At 35.8% G+C, this 20,749-nt stretch overlaps 1 protein-coding gene across 3 annotated transcripts in view; it reads left to right on the plus strand.

Moving 5' to 3' along the window:
- ZNF214 (zinc finger protein 214) overlaps positions 1-20,749 on the plus strand; it is a 136,693-nt gene that overhangs the window by 2,304 nt on the left and 113,640 nt on the right. For 2 of the 3 annotated variants that reach the window (XR_014135301.1, XR_014135302.1), the window contains 2 exons: positions 10,979-11,140; positions 12,241-14,808. Coding sequence is in view for 1 of the 3 variants with exons in the window: in XM_060605880.3 (XP_060461863.3) it covers positions 10,979-11,140; positions 12,241-13,937 (1,859 nt within the window). In the remaining 2 variants the exon portion in view is untranslated. Of the gene's footprint in view, positions 1-10,978; positions 11,141-12,240; positions 14,914-20,749 lie in introns of those variants that run through there. The other variant, XM_060605880.3, reaches the window with a different exon arrangement.

Consider the following 20,749-nt stretch of genomic DNA (forward strand, 5'->3'; position numbering starts at 1 on the left):
TCTATTATTCCATTCCAGGTATGTGTACTGTACTCTAGGTATATATGTTCCCTTCCAGCTATATGTACTTTATTTAAATTTTCTTTTTTGGGGAAAAGTTAAAGTAATTCTCAATATTTTGCTGTTTATAAACATTTTCTATTAAATATTTTTATACATAATTTATTAAGTGTATCTCTCTTTATGTCTTTCAAAATACGCTTGGAGAAATAGGATAACAGAGCCAAAGAATATAATGTCTATATTTTAGGCTTTTGAAAAACTTAAGTTCTTTTTTAGAAATACTACATGAATTAACTTCTGTAACCATTTGATGAAAGATCCTCTCTCTCTGAACCTTTACCAGCTTTGAGTATTTAAGATTTTGCCTTTAATTGCATCCCTTTAATCTTTAGAAAGGTTGACCATTTTTTACATGCATTTACTGGTCATTTGCATTCTTTCTTTGACATAAATAATGTATGCCTCTTGACATGCATTACTTTTTTTTCCTACTGAATTTTTTGTTTCTATTTGATGAAAAGTATTCTTTGTATGTAAAAGATACAAACCATTTGCTAATTGCTATATTTCTCCCTTTTGTCATTTGCCTTTTGGGACTTATTCATGAAAGTTTCAAATCTGTATAGAGTGAAATCTTATTTCTTTTCATTAATACAGTTTTATGCTCTGAGAGCTCTTCTTCACCCTCAAATCTAATACATAATTACTTTCATTTTCCTCAATTATTTTTTTATAGTTTCAAATATTTTAAAAGTTTAACTCTGAAGCCTTTCAGGTATTTATTTTGGTGTGAGAAATGATAGAACTTAAACATTCTTTCCCACCTCCCACTTTCTTATTTTTCTTACAACGTTTACTTTCTCCATTGGTTGTAGTGCTACTTGTTTATATACCAAATTACCAACTTCATTACATATACACACACATACACAGTTGTACACACAGATCACTTTTGGGGCTGTCCTGTTTCATGGACCCATCTCTCAATTCTGCTATCGACGTGTATTTAATTTTGTTCCTGTATATATATAGTGCGTTTAATGGGCAATGAAGAGGAATTTAGCCTTTCTTTTTCCTCATTTAAGGATAAAAGGAAGGAAGATAGCCCATTTTGGGAAAAAAGGAAGTAAAAGTTACTTATAAGTTTTAGATATTGAATATATTAACCTTTCAGTATGTTTTTTTTAATATAGCATATTGGTCAAAATACAGGCTCTGGGTCCACTATCTAAGCTTGTTTCATGCTTCTGCCACTTCTGAGTTATGTGAATTAGATTGCATTACCTAACCAGTTTCTCATCTCTGAAGTGGGGAAATAGAACTTAGTAGGGTTAAGAAGGTTAAATAAGGTCAAATATGTAAAACCCAGCACAGTGGTGGACAAATAGAATCAATAAGAATTGGTTGCTATTATGTTAGTTATTATTTACAATATAATGTACAACTATTTCTAGTCGCTAAAACATAAGAATTGAGCAGGGAATCTAGTTTAATATATTTTTTTGGCCAATGGCTAGTCAGATATCCCAGCACCATATATAAGCCATCTTATCCCCACAAATTTGATATTACCTTTATCATGTTTGAATTCTCTGCTATATTTGGGTCCATTTCCAGATTTCTATTCTTTTGTATTGATCTTGTCTATTCCTGTGTCAACCTCATGGTGTTATAATTACAGAGTTACAGAGTTTTAATATGCCACTGGGTTAGTCTCCTCTCATTTTTTTGTTTTAATTCTTCTTTTTTTTTTTTTTTAACTTTACATCCAAGTCAGTTATGATATAGTGCAATAATGATTTCAGGAGTAGAATCCAGTGATTCATCCCCTACGTATAATATGCAATGCTCATCCCAACAAGTGTACTCCCTAATGCTCCTTGCCCATTTAGCCCATCCCTCCACCCACACTTCCTCCAGCAACCCTCAGTTTGTTCTCTATATTTAAGAGTCTCTTATGTTTTGTCCCTCTCCCTGATTTTATATTACTTTTGCTTCTTTTCCTTTATGTTCATATGTTTTGTATCTTAAATTCCATATATGAGTGAAGTCATATGATATTTGTCTTTCTCTAATTTTGCTTAGCACAATAAACTCTAGTTCCATTCATGTAGTTGCAAATGGCAAGATTTCATTCTTTTTGATTGTCAGGTAATATTCCATTATACACATACACACACACACACACATGCATGTGCACACACACATACACACACACACACCACATCTTCTTTATCCATTTATCTATTGATGGTCATTTGGACTCTTTCCATACTTTGGCTATTGTTGATAGTGCTGCTATAAACATTTGGGTGCAGGTGCCGGTTTGAAACAGCACTACTGTATCCTTTGGATAAATATCTAGTAGTGCAATTGCTGGGTTGTAGGGTAGTTCTGTTTTTAATTTTTTGAGGAACCTCCACACTCGTCTCCAGAGTGGCTGTTCCAGTTTGCATTCCCACCAGCAGTGCAAAAGGGATCCTCTTTTTCCGCATCCTCGCCAACATCTGTTGTTGCCTGAGTTGTTAGTTTTAGCCTCTGTGACAGGTGTGAGGTGGTAACTGATTATGGTTTTTGATTTGTATTTCCCTGATGGTGAGTGATGTTGAGCATGTTTTCATGTGTCTTTTAGCCATCTGGATGTCTTCTTTAGAAAAGTGTCTATTCATGTCTTTTGCCCATTTCTTCACTGGATTATTTGTTTTTTGGGTGTCATTTCTTTTTAATAATGGTTTTTCTTTCTCCCACAAAAGTATTTGAAAATCAGTTTCTCAGACCCACCCCCAAACCTGTAAGTATCATTGAAAATGTAGATACGTTTAATGAGAACAAAATTATGTTTATTTCTCCTACCTAAGATTGAGGAGTGCTTTCTAAATTTAAAAGCTACATTTATCTAGGTACTAAGTATTTTTGTTAAGCTTTTAGGAATTTATATTTTTTTAATGTTTTTGTTTATTTATTTTTGAGAGAGAGAGAGATTGTGAGCAGGGGAGGGGCAGAGAAAGGGAGACAGAATCCCAAGCAGGCTCTATACTGTCAGCACAGAGCCTGGTGCTGGGCTTAAACTTACAAACCACGAGATCATGACCTGAGCTAAAATCAAGAGTCAGACACTTAACCAGCTAAGTCAGCCAGGCATCCCAGGAATTTTATTTTTTAATTGGTATTGTAAATGTCATTTTACAAATAACTTTTAATGACTATATGTCTGAACTTCACATGGTTACTTAATTTGAACTTTTATTGTGATGCATTCATACATGCAAAAGAACATACTAAAACATGTATGTATAAATTAAAATATAATAACATGAATGCCTACCATCTAGACCAGAAAATACTTTTAATTTTTTTTAATGTTTGTTTGTTTTTGAGTCAGAGAAACAGATTGCAAGTGGGGAAGGGGCAGAGAGAGGGAGACACAGAATCTGAAACAGTCTCCAGTCTCTGAGCTGTCAGCACAGAACCCGATGCGGGGCTTGAACACACAAACCTCGAGATCATGACCTGAGCCGAAGTTAGACGCGCTTAACTGACTGAGCCACCCAGGGGCCCCTAGACCAGCAAATACTTTTAAAAGCCACCCTGCTAACCCCACAATTTCATTCCCTCCTTTTCCTAGAGAGGCAACTGCTATCTTAAATGTTATGTTTATTATTCCTTACCTATTTTTTTTTAGTTTTATATAAATGGACTCTATATAACTATTCTGTGAATAGCTTCTTTAGTATAATGTTAGATTTTTACAGTGTATCCATGTTGATTCATGTACCTAAAGTTTTTTTTAACTGTTGTGTATGCTTTCACAGTATGACCAACAACTTATTTATCCATCCTACTGTTGTTGGGCCTTTTGTTTTGCTTCCAGTCTTTTTGATATACTGAAAAACTTGTTGTATGTATCTTCTGGCATACATGTGTTTGTTTTCTAGGGTACAAACCTAGTATTAGAATTGACTTCCCTTATAATTACTAATAATTTTCAGTTGATTTTCTTTGGTTTCCCATATACCATACCCTCTACTTGCTTTGGGAAGTGGTTTCATCAGTGGTTTAAATATAGTGAATTTGCAGTATCTCTGTCAAGTTTCCAGTCTTATTGGGTATACCTTTAATGTTTTACTTTTGGATTTGAGATATATTTGCATGTCTTTATTTTTATTTTGCTAACTTGATTTGTTTGTAGTTTTAAATGAAGGATCCATACCGAATTTTAAGAAGTACCTTTTTGGCACTGATTAAAATATATGGATTTTCTTATTTAACATTGTTATGACAGTTTATAGTTAACATTTTCTTCATTTGGGCCTTCCTTTGTTTACCTTTTGGAATAAAGCACCATTCTGTCATGCTACAATTTGCTTTGATATTGTAGCAGATTACGTCTGCATTTTCTAAAGATGACCACACCGGTAACATATTGGACTCTTCATGCTCATCTTACGATGTGACTTAACACTCTTACCACCAAAAAGTAGGATCTGTGTCCCCTCTTCTCAAATCTGGCTGGGGTTTATGATTACCTCAATCAGTGGAGTACTGCAGAAGTGATGCTTGTGACTTCCAAAGCTAAGTCATAGAAAGGACACAGCTTTTGCTTGCCTCTACATTGAGAGGTAGCCTAGGCCATGTGAACAAATGCAAAGAAACTAAGATCTTCCATCAACAGTCACAACCAGCCTGCCAGCCTTGTGAGTGATCCACCCTGAAAATGAATCCTCCAGCCGAATCAAGCAAGCCTCTAAAAAAAAGTAATTGCTGCTCCTGTCGACAACTCAACAATCTCCTGAGGGATCTGAACTAGAACTGCCCAGCCAAGCCATTCCTGAATTCCAGGGAAACTGTAAAAAAATAAGATAATACTGGCAGTATGGCAGTATGTTATAAATATAGGTGTTGCTGGATTTTATTAGCCTTATATGTTACTTTATCCTTGAAGTTTATATCAATATTCATTAGTAACACAGTGTAGATCTATAGTTTTATGACTTTTACTGTCTCAGTGTTTTCCTCAATGTCTTAAAAGTTTTGATAGTTTTTCTATATGATTTGGAATAATTTAATAACTTTGAATATTCTGTTCCTTGAAAATTTGAGAGAATTTATGTTAGAAAACATTTGGGCCAGTTATTTTTGAAGGCTATAGTTCTTTGGTAACTTGAGCAATTTCTTTCATATAGCTGATCTGTTCAGGTGTTTTTTCTTTAGGACTTGTTGAATGGTTTTCTAGGAAAAAAATATATTTCCTATTTCTATTAAGATTAATTTTTAAAAGAGCTGTAGAAAGTGCCCACCTAACATTCAGTTAATTTTAAGTTTTCAAGTTTATTTGTTTTGAGAGAGACAGAGACAGCATGAGTGGGGGAGGGGCAGAGAGAGAAAGAGAGAGAGAGAGAATCCCAAGCAGGCTGTGCACTGCCAGCACAGAGTCTGATGCAAGGCTCGAACCCACGAAACTGTGAGATCATGACCTGAGCTGAAACTGAGAGTCGGACACTTAACCGACTGAGCCACCCAGGCGCCCCACATTCAGTTAAATTTGTATCTGTTCCTACTTCCCCAATGTCAATTCTAACTTTTTTCTATTTATGCTCACTCCTTTTTTCCCCCTTTGGCTAGCTATCTGGTAATTTATCTATTTTATTGTTAATATTTTTCTTCCAAAGAACTGGCTCTTGGATTCATTTCATAATAGTAAATGTTTTTCAGTTCCACCATTTTATTGATTTCCCTTTTTAAATCTATCTAGTGTTTACATTGTATATGATACTAAGTTGGAATCCATGTTTATGTTTTCTCATATAGTTAATCAGTTTTCACAACACCATATAGTAAATAATCCATTCTCTCCTCTTTTATGTTTAATGCCATCTTTATTGTTAATGTGTTTTCACATATAAACAAACACAGTCTCTGAGTCTTCCATGCTGTTCTACTGGTCTTTTTTCAGTTTTGATTTAATGTTGTAGTTTTGTGGTATGTCACTATCTGGTAGGGCAAGTCTTCCTGCTTGGTTTACTTAAGTCTTTATAGACTTCTTTTCCTTCCCTGTAAATTTTAGGGGAAAAAGTATATTGTGTTCCTTAAAAAATCCAGCTGGAAATTTGGGGGTATATTGAATTTAATTCAACCCATCCAAGAACATGGAAGTATGCTTCTTCTTTATTTAGATCATCTTCTTTCTGTTTATTGGAATTTAAAAATTTTCTTCAAAGATTTCTTTATGTTCTTGGTTAAGATAGTGGTTTTTTGTTTTTGTTTTGCTTTTTTGTGAATGATACTATTTTTTTTTAATGTTTATTTATTTTTGAGAGAACCAGCGAGCACGAGCGGGGGAGGGGCAGTGAGAGAGGGAGACACAGAATCTGAAGCAGGCTCTAGGCTCCAAGCTGTCAACACAGAGCCCAATGCGGGCTCGAACTCACAAACTTCTAGATCATGACCTGAGCTGAAGTTGGATGCTTAACCTACTGAGCCACCCAGGTACCCCTATACCCTCTATTTTCTAGTAGTTGATTGCTGATACAATTATGCTGTCATTTTATTGTATCTGGTAATTTTGCTGAGGTCTCTATTTAGTTTGTGGTTTATTTGAATACTGTTCATTTTTCTACATAGATTTCAATAACATATGCAAATAATTACTTTTTTTTGTTTTTACTTCTAATTCTTATGCCTCTTGTTTCATTTTCTTATAGTATTTGTCAGACCTTTGGTACTATGTTGAAAGCAACAGTAATGGTAGTCATTCTTGTTTACCATAATAAAAGGAACACATACAAAGATTCTACATTCAAGTTCTGATTTTGATGAAGGTTCCTAATATGTAACCTTTACCAATTTAGGGAGTTTATTTCTACTTTGCTAAAAGTGTTTATTTTACTTTGTTTTTTATTTTTATTAAATTTTTTTAAAAGTTTATTTGCCTATTTTGAGAGACAGAGACAGAGATAGCATGAGCAGGGGAGGGGGGCAGAACAAGAGACAGAGAGAGAATCCCAAGCTCTGACAGTGCAGAGCCCAATATGGGGCTTGAACTCACAAACCACGAGATCATGACCTGAGCTGAAATCAAGAGTTGGAGGCTTAACCAACTGAGCCACCCTGGCGCCCTTGCTGAAAGTTTTAAATTTTTTTTTTTAATGTTTATGTTTGAGATAGAGAGAGCGTGAGTTGGGAGGGGCAGAGAGAGAGACTCAGAATCTGAAGCAGGCTCCAGGCTCTGAGCTGTCCCACAGAGCCCGATGCGGGGCTTAAACTCACGGACCGTGAGATCATGACCTGAGCCAAAGTCGAAAGCTCAACCAACCGACTGAGCCACCCAGGCGCGCCCCCCTTGCCCCCGTTGAAAGTTTTTAAAGATCATATATAGGTGTTGAACATTATGAACTTTATCACATGATTTTTCTGCATCAGCTAATTATGGTTTTCTTCTATAGTCTATTAATATAGTGAATTATGTTGATAGATTTTCTCTATCATGTTGAACTGTCCTTCCTTCCTGTAATAAACCATGCGTAATCATGATTCATATTTTTAATATATTCCTGAATTCAATTAGTTAATACTTTATTTAGGATTTTTATAGATTTATAAAATTTACAAATGGGATTGTAATTTTACAATTACTTTTTGATACTGTCTTTATCTGCTCCTGGAGTCAAGATTACACTAGCCACATAATGAGCTAGCAATTTTCACTTTCTCTTTTCTAAAACAATTTGACTGTAATAGTAATTAACCGCTAACAGAATGCTTGGTAGAACAATAGTATGTTATTTATTTATTGCAGTTTAAAATAACACACATTTTTTCATGTCACTCAGTTTCTAAGGGTCAGGAATCTGGGAGCAGCATAGCTGTGTGGTCCCAACCCAGGGTCTCGCACGGGGCTGCAGTCAAGCTGTCAGCAGGACTGCAGTTATTGGGAGGCTTCACTGGGGCCGGAGGATCTTCTGCTAAGATGTTTCACTCATGTGGCTGTTGGCAGAATGCCTCATTTCACACTGAGGACAGAAGCCTCAATTTCTTGCCACATGTTCTGTTCAAGGCTCCTAAGTATTTTCACCACATAGAAGGTAGCTTCTTCAAGAGAGAGTGATCTAAGAAAAAGGGCAAGGAGGAAGCTGCAGTGCCCTTAAGAGCTAGTCTTGAAAGTTGCATACCATGTCTTCTTCCCCTTCTGTTTTTTTATGTAATATTCCTCAGAAGTGAGTCCCTAAGTCCAGTCCACTTTCAAGGGGTCGGGAACACTTCTTGGAGGGAAGGGAATCATATAATTTGTGGACATATTTTAAAACTACCACAAATAAGATGGACGTATATATGTACTGAAGTGTGAAGTTGTACATTATATATTACATGAGAAATGCAAACCAGAATTGTCATGTCTTTGTTAAGAGAAAATTTCAGTGGGGTGTGTATGTATGTTTGTGTGTATGAATGAATAAAGGTCAGAAAGGACACAGTAAAAACTATCCTGGTTACTTCTCAACTTATTTAGGGAGGGTAGACTTTCAGTTTTTATTTTTTATTATTATTCAGAATTAATGAAAATTTTATGAATTTGTTTTCAGTAAGAGTGACTAAACTCTGAATCTCTAGTGTATTTTTTAAAGCAATTCTTAAACATTTTTAAAAATAATCAAAGCCAATAACAACAGGCCAACAGACCGAGTTTTACTTTTCTGTACTTTTTACAAAATAAGGAACCAGTGGGTTCATTTATTTTCTGTTCTAATTCCAGTTTTCACTCCTGTAGTCTGGGCTTCTGAGCATCCCAATTTACTTATTTCGTCTAGCTAGCTAGCCAGATATCTATGTATATTCATTTGTTTATGTTAAAATAGACTTACTATATTTTTTTTAAGTCTATTTTATTCACTTTGAGAGAGAGAGAGAGCAGGGAGGCTCAGAAAGAGAGGGATAGAGAGAGAATCCCAAGCAGGCTGTGCACCATGTAGTCCGATGAGGGGCTCAAACTCACAAACTGCGAGATTGTGACCTGTGCTGAAATCAAAAGTTGGACGCTCAACTGACTGACCCACCCAGGCGTCCCATAGACTTATTATATTTTACATTTTTAACATTTATGTTATAAACATTTAAAAATGAACAGTATTGAATTTTCTCATTCTTGAGTTCTTATTTGTGGTTAATATTTCATTGTTGACGCATGGATTTTCATGTAGGTTTTTTGGAAAACAGTACCTGGGTGGTATACTTTAAATCCTTGAATATTTCAATACATCTTCCTTCTGTCCTTTTGTTAACACAATAAGGATGTACATGGAAATCTTGATTTACAACCCTTCACCAAGTTGTGTTTTACTTCTTTTACAGTAGGCCTGGGTTTAAAAACCACTATTTTGCAACTGAATGACCTTATACAAGTTACTTAATCTTGCTAAATGTTGGTTTCTGGGGCACCTGGGTGGCTCAGTTGGCTGGCTAAGCATCTGACTTTGGTTTAGGTCATGATGATCCATGAGTTCGAGCCCAGTGTTAGGGCCCTCCAATCTCAGGACAGAGCCTGCTTTGAATCCTCAGTCTCCCTCTCTCTCTGCCCTCCCCCCCTCCCTCAAAAATAAATAAACATCAGAAAAAAGAAATTTAAATGTTGGTTTCCTTATTCCTTTAGTGTTGATAATTATACCTTCTAGGATTGTTGTCATAGTAAATGAGATAACAGCCCTTTTCACATAACCTTTGGTATTTAACTGCTATGATTATAATGACTTGATGGTCATGATATTCTAGTTTTCCTCCATTAAAAGTATGTATTTTCTTTATTGTAGTATTTACTAAACATTTTTAATTGAATTTTAGAATTGAGAATATGTCATCAAAGAAATGTGTCACATAACCAACTTATGAGCTGTTCTTTCCACTAAGAGAAGTATTTTTAGGCAGTCTGAATACATACATTTATCTCTTCTTTCTAAAACTGCATGATGATAAAAAACTAAAAAAAAAATGATGAAGTAAAGAGCCATTAGCAAATGAGAAATTTCAACAGTAACTTGGAAGGCAACAGGAGCAACAGTGGGAAGAGCTGCATAGGGCTAAAGACATTCCATCCTGGAATGCTCCACAGGGGAATAAGCATAAGAAGGATTTGATGAGCCCTGTGAACTTCAGGGAAGCTGAGGATACATCTTTAACATTGGAAGCAGAGGGTCAGTCAAAAAAGAGGATCCTAAAGTATTTCCAGAAAAGAAAGAAAAAGTTGGTTGCAAAGGAATTAAACAAACAAAAAGTCTTAGAAACAACAATGAAGGCTTATGAACGGTGAAACGATTCTGAGAAAAATTCTTTTTGCTCTAGAATTAATACCCAGCCACGTGAATGATGACAAGGACTTCAAACATGCAGTGTAACCATGCTTGGAGATTCTCCTTTAAACCAAAAGTGTATCTTGAAAACCTTGTCTGTGTCTCACCTTTGCTTTTTTCAGTGGCCGTGGACTTACCATTCATAAACTTGATTGAACTAATTTGGGCCTGTGCCTCCCAATTAATGGAGTAATTCACAAATGAGGAAGAATCATATAATCTTGAAAATGGAGCACTAAAAAGAATAGCCAGCCCAGATTGGAGCAGGAAGATGAACATTTCCAGAATAAAAAGGGTTAGGGGGAATTGACTTAAGGTTTTTCAACTATTATTTACTAATTTTTAAAATAGGGATGATAATCGTATCTACGAGAGGGTCACTGTGAGGACTACTTAAAATAATATGTGAAGTACTTAGCCCAGTGGTTAGCAGACAGATGCTATATAAATGTTTCTTAAGATGGAAAGCCGGGTATCCGGCTTCAGTGACTGGATACATTATTTAGCCATCCGCTATTGTTATGTCTCCTCTTACCGTTCTTGTTTTTCTTCATTATTAAAGTTCTTTATTTTTTTATTTGCTTTGTTACTTACATTACGTGCTGAATGGCTATTGCTTTGTCCATCTTCTCATTTAGATCTCTTCTTCCTGGAAAATCTGATCTTTGACCAGATGGCAGTAACATTTGAAGATGTGACTGTTATTTTCACTTGGGAGGAGTGGAAATTCCTGGATTCTTCTCAAAAAAAGCTCTACAGAGAGGTCATGTGGGAGAACTACACAAATGTCATGTCAGTAGGTAAAGTTATCCCAGCTGTTAGGTAATAGAGTTAGTTTCTTCTGGGACCAGTTTTGTTGAGTATTTTGGTTCTTTGTCTAGGTATTGTATTGAGATAGGAGAAGTATCCTCAGAAATGGGTCTTAAATCAGATGACAGATAGAAGATAGAGCAAGACATCTTCTAAGACACCCAGGCTATGTATTGATAGGTATTTGTGATTATTCTTATTTATTTTCTGGAATTCACTTAAAATACAGATCTCCACACATAATTCATTCTGTGTGGTTCTAAATTTGTTCTCTCTTCATACTATTTGTACAAGTTAGCTTTTGCTATATAACAAACTACTTCAAACTAGTGACTTAAAACAAACCTTATTATTTTCCATGATTCTCATTGGTTAGATGGAACTTCTATCATAGAGTGATTTGACTGGGGCTGGATGGTCTAAAATGAGGCTGGACAGTCTGACTCACATGTCTGGCAGTAGGTCGATATCAGTAGGGATAATGGAGATGTGTTGACCATACATCTTTCTTCAAGCAGGCTAGCCCAGGCTTGTTTACATATTGGTGGTCACAGAATTTTCAAAACCAGCAAGAGAGAGGACAAGCCCCAGTGTACAAGCACTTTCAAGTCTGCTTGTATCACTTTTGCTATTGTCCCAGTAAAGAAAGCAAATTGTATAGCCCAGCTAAAGTCAGCATGGAAGGGGAACACGCAGAGGTACAGAATTAATACAGCCATTTTTTCACACAATCTATCACACTCTGCTAGAATAGAAAAATAGAAATATTTTATTTCTCATAACAATGCCCAAATAGAGTAATCTAATTAAATCTGTTTTTAAGATGATTTCCATGAAGCAGTCAGCCTTATTTTTTGATTTCTAACAGTACGTGGTAGTAGTAGATGCTTAGGATACATCTATGGATTGAATGAATAAGTGAATGAAGGGATTCACATATGAATAAACAAACACATGAATTTCAGACCTAAATCCTAAGTCCTAATCCTTCTTTCTGGATACACATATATTTCTGGAGGTGAGTGAGATACTTGGAAATTTTTTAACACCACCTTCATCTCACCACTGGATAATCTGCTTATTCTTCTAGGAAACTGGAAAGAGAGTTACAAACCCCAAGAAGAAAGATTCAGATATTTAGAACATGAAAATCATCCCTGCTGGCAAGGCTGGAGGAGTGCCAGCACTCAGATATATAAGAATAGAAGCTATGTGGAAACCATCCAAGGAATAGATTCCAAAGACCTCAAGCAACAAGACCTTTCCCACCATCAGGAATGGTTGATACTCTCCACGCAAGTTCCAGGGTATGGGAACTATGAGCTGACTTTTGAAGGCAGAAGTCCCAGGAACTTAAAATATACAAAGTTTATACCCTGGCAGTCCTTAGAAACAAAACACACCCCTCAAGACTATGCTAGAGAAATCTACATGAATGAGTCACATGGTTTTCAAGGAAGCAGATGCCATCTTGGCATATCTAAGAAAAATCTCTCTATGGAAAAAGAACAGAAGCTCATAGTTCAGCATTCTTGTGTCTCAACAGGGGAAGCCCGTCCAGAGTACATTGGGGAGATATATCAACATGACTTACTGAAAGACTCTATGGAAGAGAAATACTGTGGATGTAATAAATGCAAAGAAATTTATTATTGGAACTCGCAGTGTGTTCTCCACAAGAGAAATCAACTTGGAGAAAAGTTCTATCAGTGCTCCATCAGCACAGCATGCTTCTCTCAGAGATCAGACCTATATAGACATCCAAGAATTCACATAGGTAAGAAGCTGTATGGATGTGATGAAGTTGATGGTAACTTCAGTCAGAGCTTAGGTGTTCACTTTCATCAGAGAGTCTGCACAGGGGAGGTTTCTTATATATGCCACATGTGTGGTAAGAGCTTCAGTCAGATCTCTAGCCTTCACAATCATCAAAGAGTCCATACAGAAGAGAAACTCTATAAATTTGAGTGTGGTAAGGACCTCAGTAGAAATTCATTACTTCACATTCACCAGAGACTTCACATAGGAGAGAAGCCTTTTAAGTGCGATCAGTGTGGTAAGAGTTTTAGTCGGAGTTCAGTGCTTCACGTTCATCAGAGAGTCCACACAGGAGAGAAACCATATAAGTGTGATGAGTGTGGTAAGGGCTTCAGTCAGAGCTCAAATCTTCGAATTCATCAGTTAGTCCACACAGGAGAGAAGTCCTATAAATGTGATGACTGTGGTAAGGGCTTTACCCAGCGCTCAAATCTCCAGATTCATCAGAGAGTACACACAGGAGAGAAGCCTTACAAATGTGATGACTGTGGGAAGGACTTTAGTCACAGCTCTGATCTTCGCATTCATCAGAGGGTCCATACAGGGGAGAAACCCTATACTTGTCATGAATGTGGGAAGGGCTTCAGCAAGAGTTCAAAGCTTCACACTCATCAAAGAGTACACACTGGAGAGAAACCCTATAAATGCGAACAGTGTGGTAAGGGATTCAGTCAGCGTTCACATCTTCTCATTCATCAGAGAGTCCACACAGGAGAAAAGCCCTATAAATGTGATGATTGTGGAAAGGGCTTTAGTCACAGCTCTAATCTTCACATCCATCAGAGGGTCCACACGGGAGAGAAGCCTTATCAATGTGCTAAGTGCGGCAAGGGTTTTGGTCATAGCTCAGCTCTTCGAATTCATCAAAGAGTCCACACAGGAGAGAAACCTCATAAATGCCATGAGTATTATAAGGGATTTGATCCAAATTCACATCTTCACAATAATCACGGACAGGAAAGCTTATAATTATGTTCATTTAGTTAACCGCTTTAATCAAAGCTTAACTTTAAGCCCAATAAATGCTGCTGGGAAGAAAATTCTATAAATAACCCAAGTAATCCCAAGAAACGTTTATAGTTTTCCCTAACTCCCACTAAGAAGCATTTGCTTCAAGAAGAAATCCTTAGGAGGATGCCTATGTATTTAAAATTAAAGTGTATTTACTTTTTCTATTAATATTATACATAGCCATTATAAAATATATGAAAGATTCAAGAAAACTCTTCATCCTTTCTAGTCTTTTTTTGTACATTTTTATGTGCATGAAATCATACTGTATATTTAACTTTGTATTTTCACTGACTTCAAAACATTTACTTACACTTTGGTTTGAATGGAAATTGGCTAGCTAGCTATGAAACAGCATCTTGACTCCCTGTAAAGTCCCTAGGAAACCACAGGAAAAAAACACAAAACTTGAAACTTAACTGGTAGATAACCTATTGCTCAAATGTGGAAGTATTAACTACAGGGCCAGTACAATTCAGTTGCTTATGACATAAGGTAAGAAAACATTGCATGACCCTTTATCTGAGATAGGATGTCTTAGAGATGTTATCTCTGTCACTCAGAAAAGCCAGGAACCATTCTTTTGTTATAGGGGTGCTGTGCTGCATTTGAGGTGCACTCTCACACGTCCCCCTTCCCAGGTATCCCTCTCCCCAGGTTTCCACATTTATTCATAGGTTCAGACACCACGTAACAAGAAATGCAAAATTTAATGTGTCTAAATAAGGGGTGAAAGATGTTGATAGAAGCTGATAGAAGTGAATGCTAGATGGGGCACCTGGGTGGCTCAGTCGGTTGAGCATCCAGCTTCGGCTCAGGTTATGATCTGGTGGTCTGTGAGTTCGAGCCCCACATCTGGCTCTGTGCTGACAGCTTGGAGCCTGGAGCCTGCTTCTGATTCTGTGTCTCCCTCTCTCTCTGCCCCTCCCCCACTCATGCTCTGTCTCTCAGAAATAAACATTAAAAAATTTTTTAAATTTTTTTTATGCTAGATAAAAAATGCTAGCTAGATCTGTTCAGCTATGCTGGACAGAATGCTAGATCTGTTCAGATCTGTTCAGAATTAGAGATTTAAGCAGTAGACTCTGATTTAATCTCAGTAGAACAAAGTGGTAATAGAGAAATCGCTGCTGGAAGCAGAACTGAACTCAGAGCTATGTGCAAAACTGAATAAGCTAATGATGTAAGACGAGAGAATTTGGCCATTATAAAATGGAGTAGTCAGTAGGAATACACAAGTCCTAACTACTCATAATATAAACATGTTTAGATATCACTGCCCAAGAGAAACTAAATTAAGGGGACCTATTCAGGGAAATAACAGGAATTGCAGTACCAAAGAAATAAAACCATTGTGAAGAGTTGAAAATCGATAGCCCTGAAAATCAGCTATTGCAGTCTCCTGGAGAAATTGTCAAAACAATTGGTGTCCTGAGTAGCATGAGAGAAAACCTGTAATCAGTAAAACTAGACCAGAAATCCCTAAGTAGAGAAGAGCCTCTAAAATAAAAAGAAAACGAAGGACTACAGGGAAATTTAAAATGGATCAAAGTGAAAGGCAGTAAGGAGCAATTTGAATTAGCACTGCAGAATATCAAATAATGAATAAATTAAAGTTTGTTCTTAATATTTTTATTTTTGACAGAGTGCAAGTGGGGGAGGGGCAGAGAGAGAGAGGGAGACACAGAATCCAAAGCAGGCTCTGAGCTATCAGTACAGAGCCCGACATGGGTTTTAGACTCACGGACCATGAGATCAGACCTGAGCAGAAGTTGGCGCTTAACCGACTGAGCCACCCAGATGCCCCTAAATAATGAATAAATTTGAGATGATTTTCAATGTATACAAAAAGGATAGTGAGATGGGAATAATGAGAAAAGACAGATATGAAGTGCAAAGACTGGAGATTCAATGTAGGAATTAAAGGTGTTTTTAATATGAAATTTATTGTCAAACTGGTTTCCATACAACACCCGGTGCTCATCCCAACAGGTGCCCTCCTCAATGCCCATCACCCACTTTCCCCTCCAACCCACCCCTCATCAACCCTCAGTTAATTCTGTTTTTAAGATTCCTTATGGTTTGGCTCCCTCCCTAACTTTTTTTTTTTTTCCCTTCCCCTCCCCCATGGTCTTCTGTTAAGTTTCTCAGGATCCACATAAGAGTGAAAACATATGGTATCTGTCTTTCTTGTATGACTTAATTCACTTGGCATAACACTCTCCAGTTCCATCCACATTGCTACAAAAGGCTATATTTCATTCTTTCTCATTGCCAAGTAGCATTCCATTGTATATATAAACCACAACTTCTTTATCCATTTCATCAGTTGATGGACATTTAGGCTCTTTCCATAATTTGGCTATTGTTGAAAGTGCTGCTATAAACATTGGGGTACAAGTGCCCCCTATGCATCAGCACTCCTGTATCCCTTGGGTAAATTCCTAGCAGTGCTATTGCTGGGTCATAGGGCAGATCTAGTTTTAATTTTTTGAGGAACCTGCACACTGTTTTCCAGAGCAGCTGCACCAGTTTGCATTCCCACCAACAGTGCAAGAGGGTTCCTGTTTCTCCACATCCTCTCCAGCATTTATACTCTCCTGATTTGCTCATTTTAGCCACTCTGACTGGAGTGAGGTGATATCTCAGTGAGGTTTTGATTTGTATTTCCCTGATGAGGAGTGATGTTGAAAGACAAAGAAACTGATCCCAATCACAATAAAGGTGTTTCTAAGAAAGAAAAGAACATGGAACATAATCATTGATCACAGAAATGAAGACATTTTACCTGAGCTAAAAGTATATATACTCACTAGATTTTAGGCAAAACCAATATAAAAAGCATGCTTAGAAACAGCTTAGGGAAAAAAGAATTGCAATCATGCAGAAAGAAAAATTCTGGTCATCTACAAAGCCAGTGAAAAGAGAGAATGGATAAAGAACTCTTTACCAGTAAATGTCAAAAGACTGGAATGACATCTTCAGAATTGTGATATTAAAAAAAAAACTTATCACCTATTTTTTAAATCAACCAAATTGTCTTTATTGTCCAAATTGTGCAGGTAACAAATTAAATAAGAAAACAGAAAACATCATACATGTTCATTTCTTAAAGAGAGGTCAAGAATGTGGAGATTATGACATAAAACTGGTAATGAGTACTAAAATCAGTTAAGTATGCAGTTAAGTCAGAATTGTTAATTTGTTTACAAAATGTCAAGATTTTAAATAGCTGTGCAAGGAAATCTTTAACAGTTTATATATAAATGCCTCATTGGGAGAGTTGAGTTGTCAGATAAAATACAGAACACCCAGTTTAGATTTCAGATATACAATGAATTTTTTAATATAATATATCCCAAATATTGCACAGGACTTGCACTAAGAAATTATTTGCTTATGAAATTCAAATTTAATGAGGCATCCTGTGTTTTTATTTGGAAATCCGCAACCCTGTGGGGGTAAGAATAGCAAAAGAAAGTGTGCTACATTTCTGATCTTAAATAGCAGGGACCCTACATCTTCTTAACAACTGGAGAAATGAGTGTAAAATATATATGTTTTTTACAAAGTTAGGAATTGCAACTAACAGAACTAAAGCACATATACCTTTCAAAACAGAGGAGAAAATAAAAACAGTATTCAGTCCCCATTGGCAAAAGACAGAAAAAAATTAAAGCAAAATTATATTGATCAGTAAGTACCCATTATTGATATGAAATAGGCAAAGGTTTATTAGGTAAATATAAGGGAGTGCCTACAATATGTTTTTTTAAATTAATAAAAATAACTAAATCCATAAAGTGAGTAAAAATACAAAAACCAATAGTTTCCTGAGCTCTTGCTATAATCAGAAAATATAATGGGTGGAAAAAATATGGCTTGTAGTAACACTAAAATTTCTTTCTAAAAAAGAATAATTAAATGAAAACAATGAAGAAAATAAAAGAATAGAGAAGTCTTATGATTTTTTTAAGAGGAAATGTTCTTAAATTAATCTATAGCTTTATTGCAAATTTCACCAAAATCCCAATGAGATTTGAAATTTAAAAAAATCTAGTCTTTTAAGAAAAACAGACATTGGAGAAAAGCAAAGATAATTTAAGATTAATGAGATTGCCCTAAAATATACTGAAGTTAAAATAATGGAGAATTTTATTGTACACTTGAAAAAAAATGTTCAGAGTGCTGTCAGTAAATCACTTAGAAACAGAGAAGTATATGGGTTACATATGTATATGTAACATATTTAGTATATATGCATATATACTTTACATATATATTATAAAGATCTATGAATAGGAGAAGGATTATTCAGTAAAGGGCGCTGAGAAAATTATTTAACTTTTTGGTGAAAAATAAAATTAGGTTTTCATCTCATGACCTACATCGTATATATATTAATCTAATATATATTAAAGCACAAATTTTCAGGCTGGATTCCACGAACCTCCATGTGGTTTCATGAAAGCTGGTTTATCAGAAACGAACTACAAATTCAACCCCATCTTTATCTGATTCATATTCAAGATTAGCGTTTCTTTTTAAAGAGGATTGTACTGCTTTAAAATAAAATGTTTTAAAATGCACCAAAGTGGGTTTTTTTTATGGTTGAAAACATGCACAACACATATGTATTTTCTGAGAATTAGAAAATATACCTAGGAATTTGGCCACAAAAGTTTTTTAAACTGTAGGTGAAAAACACTGAAATCAAAAGTAGGAAAAATATTTTTCATGATTAAGACAGTTAAGAACTTTTATAAAATAAGGTAGATACCTACCTACTAAAGATTGGCAAAGGACATCAGATTAAAGCAATGAAATGCCACTTTTATTAACAATTATAATAGCTATTTTCAGTGAGAGTACAGAGTGATGGATACTTACTACTTACGACGAAGGTAAATTGACAGACTTTGGAAAAGCTATTTGGCTAATCATAAGCCTTAAAATTGTTGATATCCTTTCCTTCAGTGATTTCATGTCTAGGCATATATTTTTTGGAAATAGATTACACATTATTAAAGCATTTCTATTTCCAAAGAAGAGACCCACTTCATTTATCTAATTCAAAAAATAGAGCTATAGAACAAACATGTTTTAAAATCTCACAGAAAAAAATCCAAGGACAGAAGCTTTCATATGGGAATTTGCTCTAGAATTAGTGGCCATTAGACAAAGCCACTGTTTCAAAACCGTGTTTCTCTTTGGGTAGCCTCTCTACTGTCTACGCACTGACCTACTCTTTGCAGGTCTATAATTGCCACCACATCCATGAATATGTATTTTTTAATTCCATTGCCAACCACTAACTTGTAAACTTCCTTCTGGGTCTCCCCATTCAGATTTCTGAGTGGGAGAAGATGATTGGCTGACTTTTCATTACTACCTCTACACAAGCCTTTGAGGCAGGCTAAACCATAGGCTACTGGAAAGGCTTTGGATTGGCCAGCTTTGTTGTCAGATGTTCACTCTGGTCCCTTCAGACATGCCCAGGGATGGATAATAAGGCATAAAACATGGCCTTGAAGGGCTGATGTTCCAAAAGTTTTCCCCAGAAAGTGGTGGGTCTGAGCCAAGCATTCTGAATTACATTAGAACACAAAGATATTTATTGTTCAAGATATTTATTGCAGTATTTTTTATTGCCCTCCCCCCCCAAAATAGGGGAAAAGTTGAATAAATTATGATGCATCTATATGTGTAATGTTATGCAGCCAGTAAAACTTATATTTTCCAAGAATCTTGTAATGATGATATACTTATGGTGTTAATTGAAAGTATAAGATATAGAACTATATATGGGGTAAGATTCTTTTGATCGATCTATCTATCTATCTATCTATCTACGTTTATACACATATTCCCATGGGGAAAAACTGGATATATACCAAAATGTTATAGTGGATAGGATGGATTGTGGCTATCTTTATGTTCTTCATACTTTTCTGTATTTTTCAAATATTTTTATTGATGTCTTCGTAAATAAAAATGGCATTTTTACATATAACATTTAAAATGTCAATGGTTGCATGATATTCCATTGTATTACTGTATCATAATGCTCAATTATATTATCAGGGATTTGGAATTTTTTTTTAAAGATTCCATTTTTAAGTAATTTCTACACCCAGTGTGGGGCTCAAACCCACAACCCCAAGATCAAGAGCCACGTGCTCCACCAACTGAACCAGCTAGGTGCCCCTGGACTTTTCATTTTTATATCATGAATTTAACTGCCATAAATGTCATCATGTATGAAGTTTCTGATTATTTTTGTCAATTTTTATAATAATTTTCTATATTCAATTATTGTATTAAACTATAGGTCACAGAAGTATAATTTGTGCAAAGAAATGAAATAATTAAATTACATGATGTAGACAGTCAGCTACAAGTAGCCTAACACTGTTGGTGTATAAAGTGTAAAAGTGAAAGGAGAGGTTAGAGAATGGCCAGATCATGAAGGACTTCCTGTGTCAAGCTAAAAAAATTTCTGTTGGTCATGAAGAGATACTAAAGAATCTTTTTTTAAAAAAAATGTTTATTTATTTATTTCAAGAGAAAGTGAACAGAGGAGGGGCAGAGAGAGAGGGAGAGAGAAAATCCCAAGCAGGCTTCACACTCAGCATGGAGCCAAATGCAGGGCTTGATCCCATGACCATGAGATCATGACCTAAGCCAAAACCAATGCTCAACTGAGCAACCTAGGCACCCCAGAAACATTACAGAATCTTAAACAAAGGTGCAACACTATCATTTTGAAA

Source organism: Panthera onca, chromosome D1, assembly GCF_046562875.1.
Source record: "Panthera onca isolate mPanOnc1 chromosome D1, mPanOnc1 haplotype 2, whole genome shotgun sequence".
NCBI lineage: Eukaryota > Metazoa > Chordata > Mammalia > Carnivora > Felidae > Panthera > Panthera onca.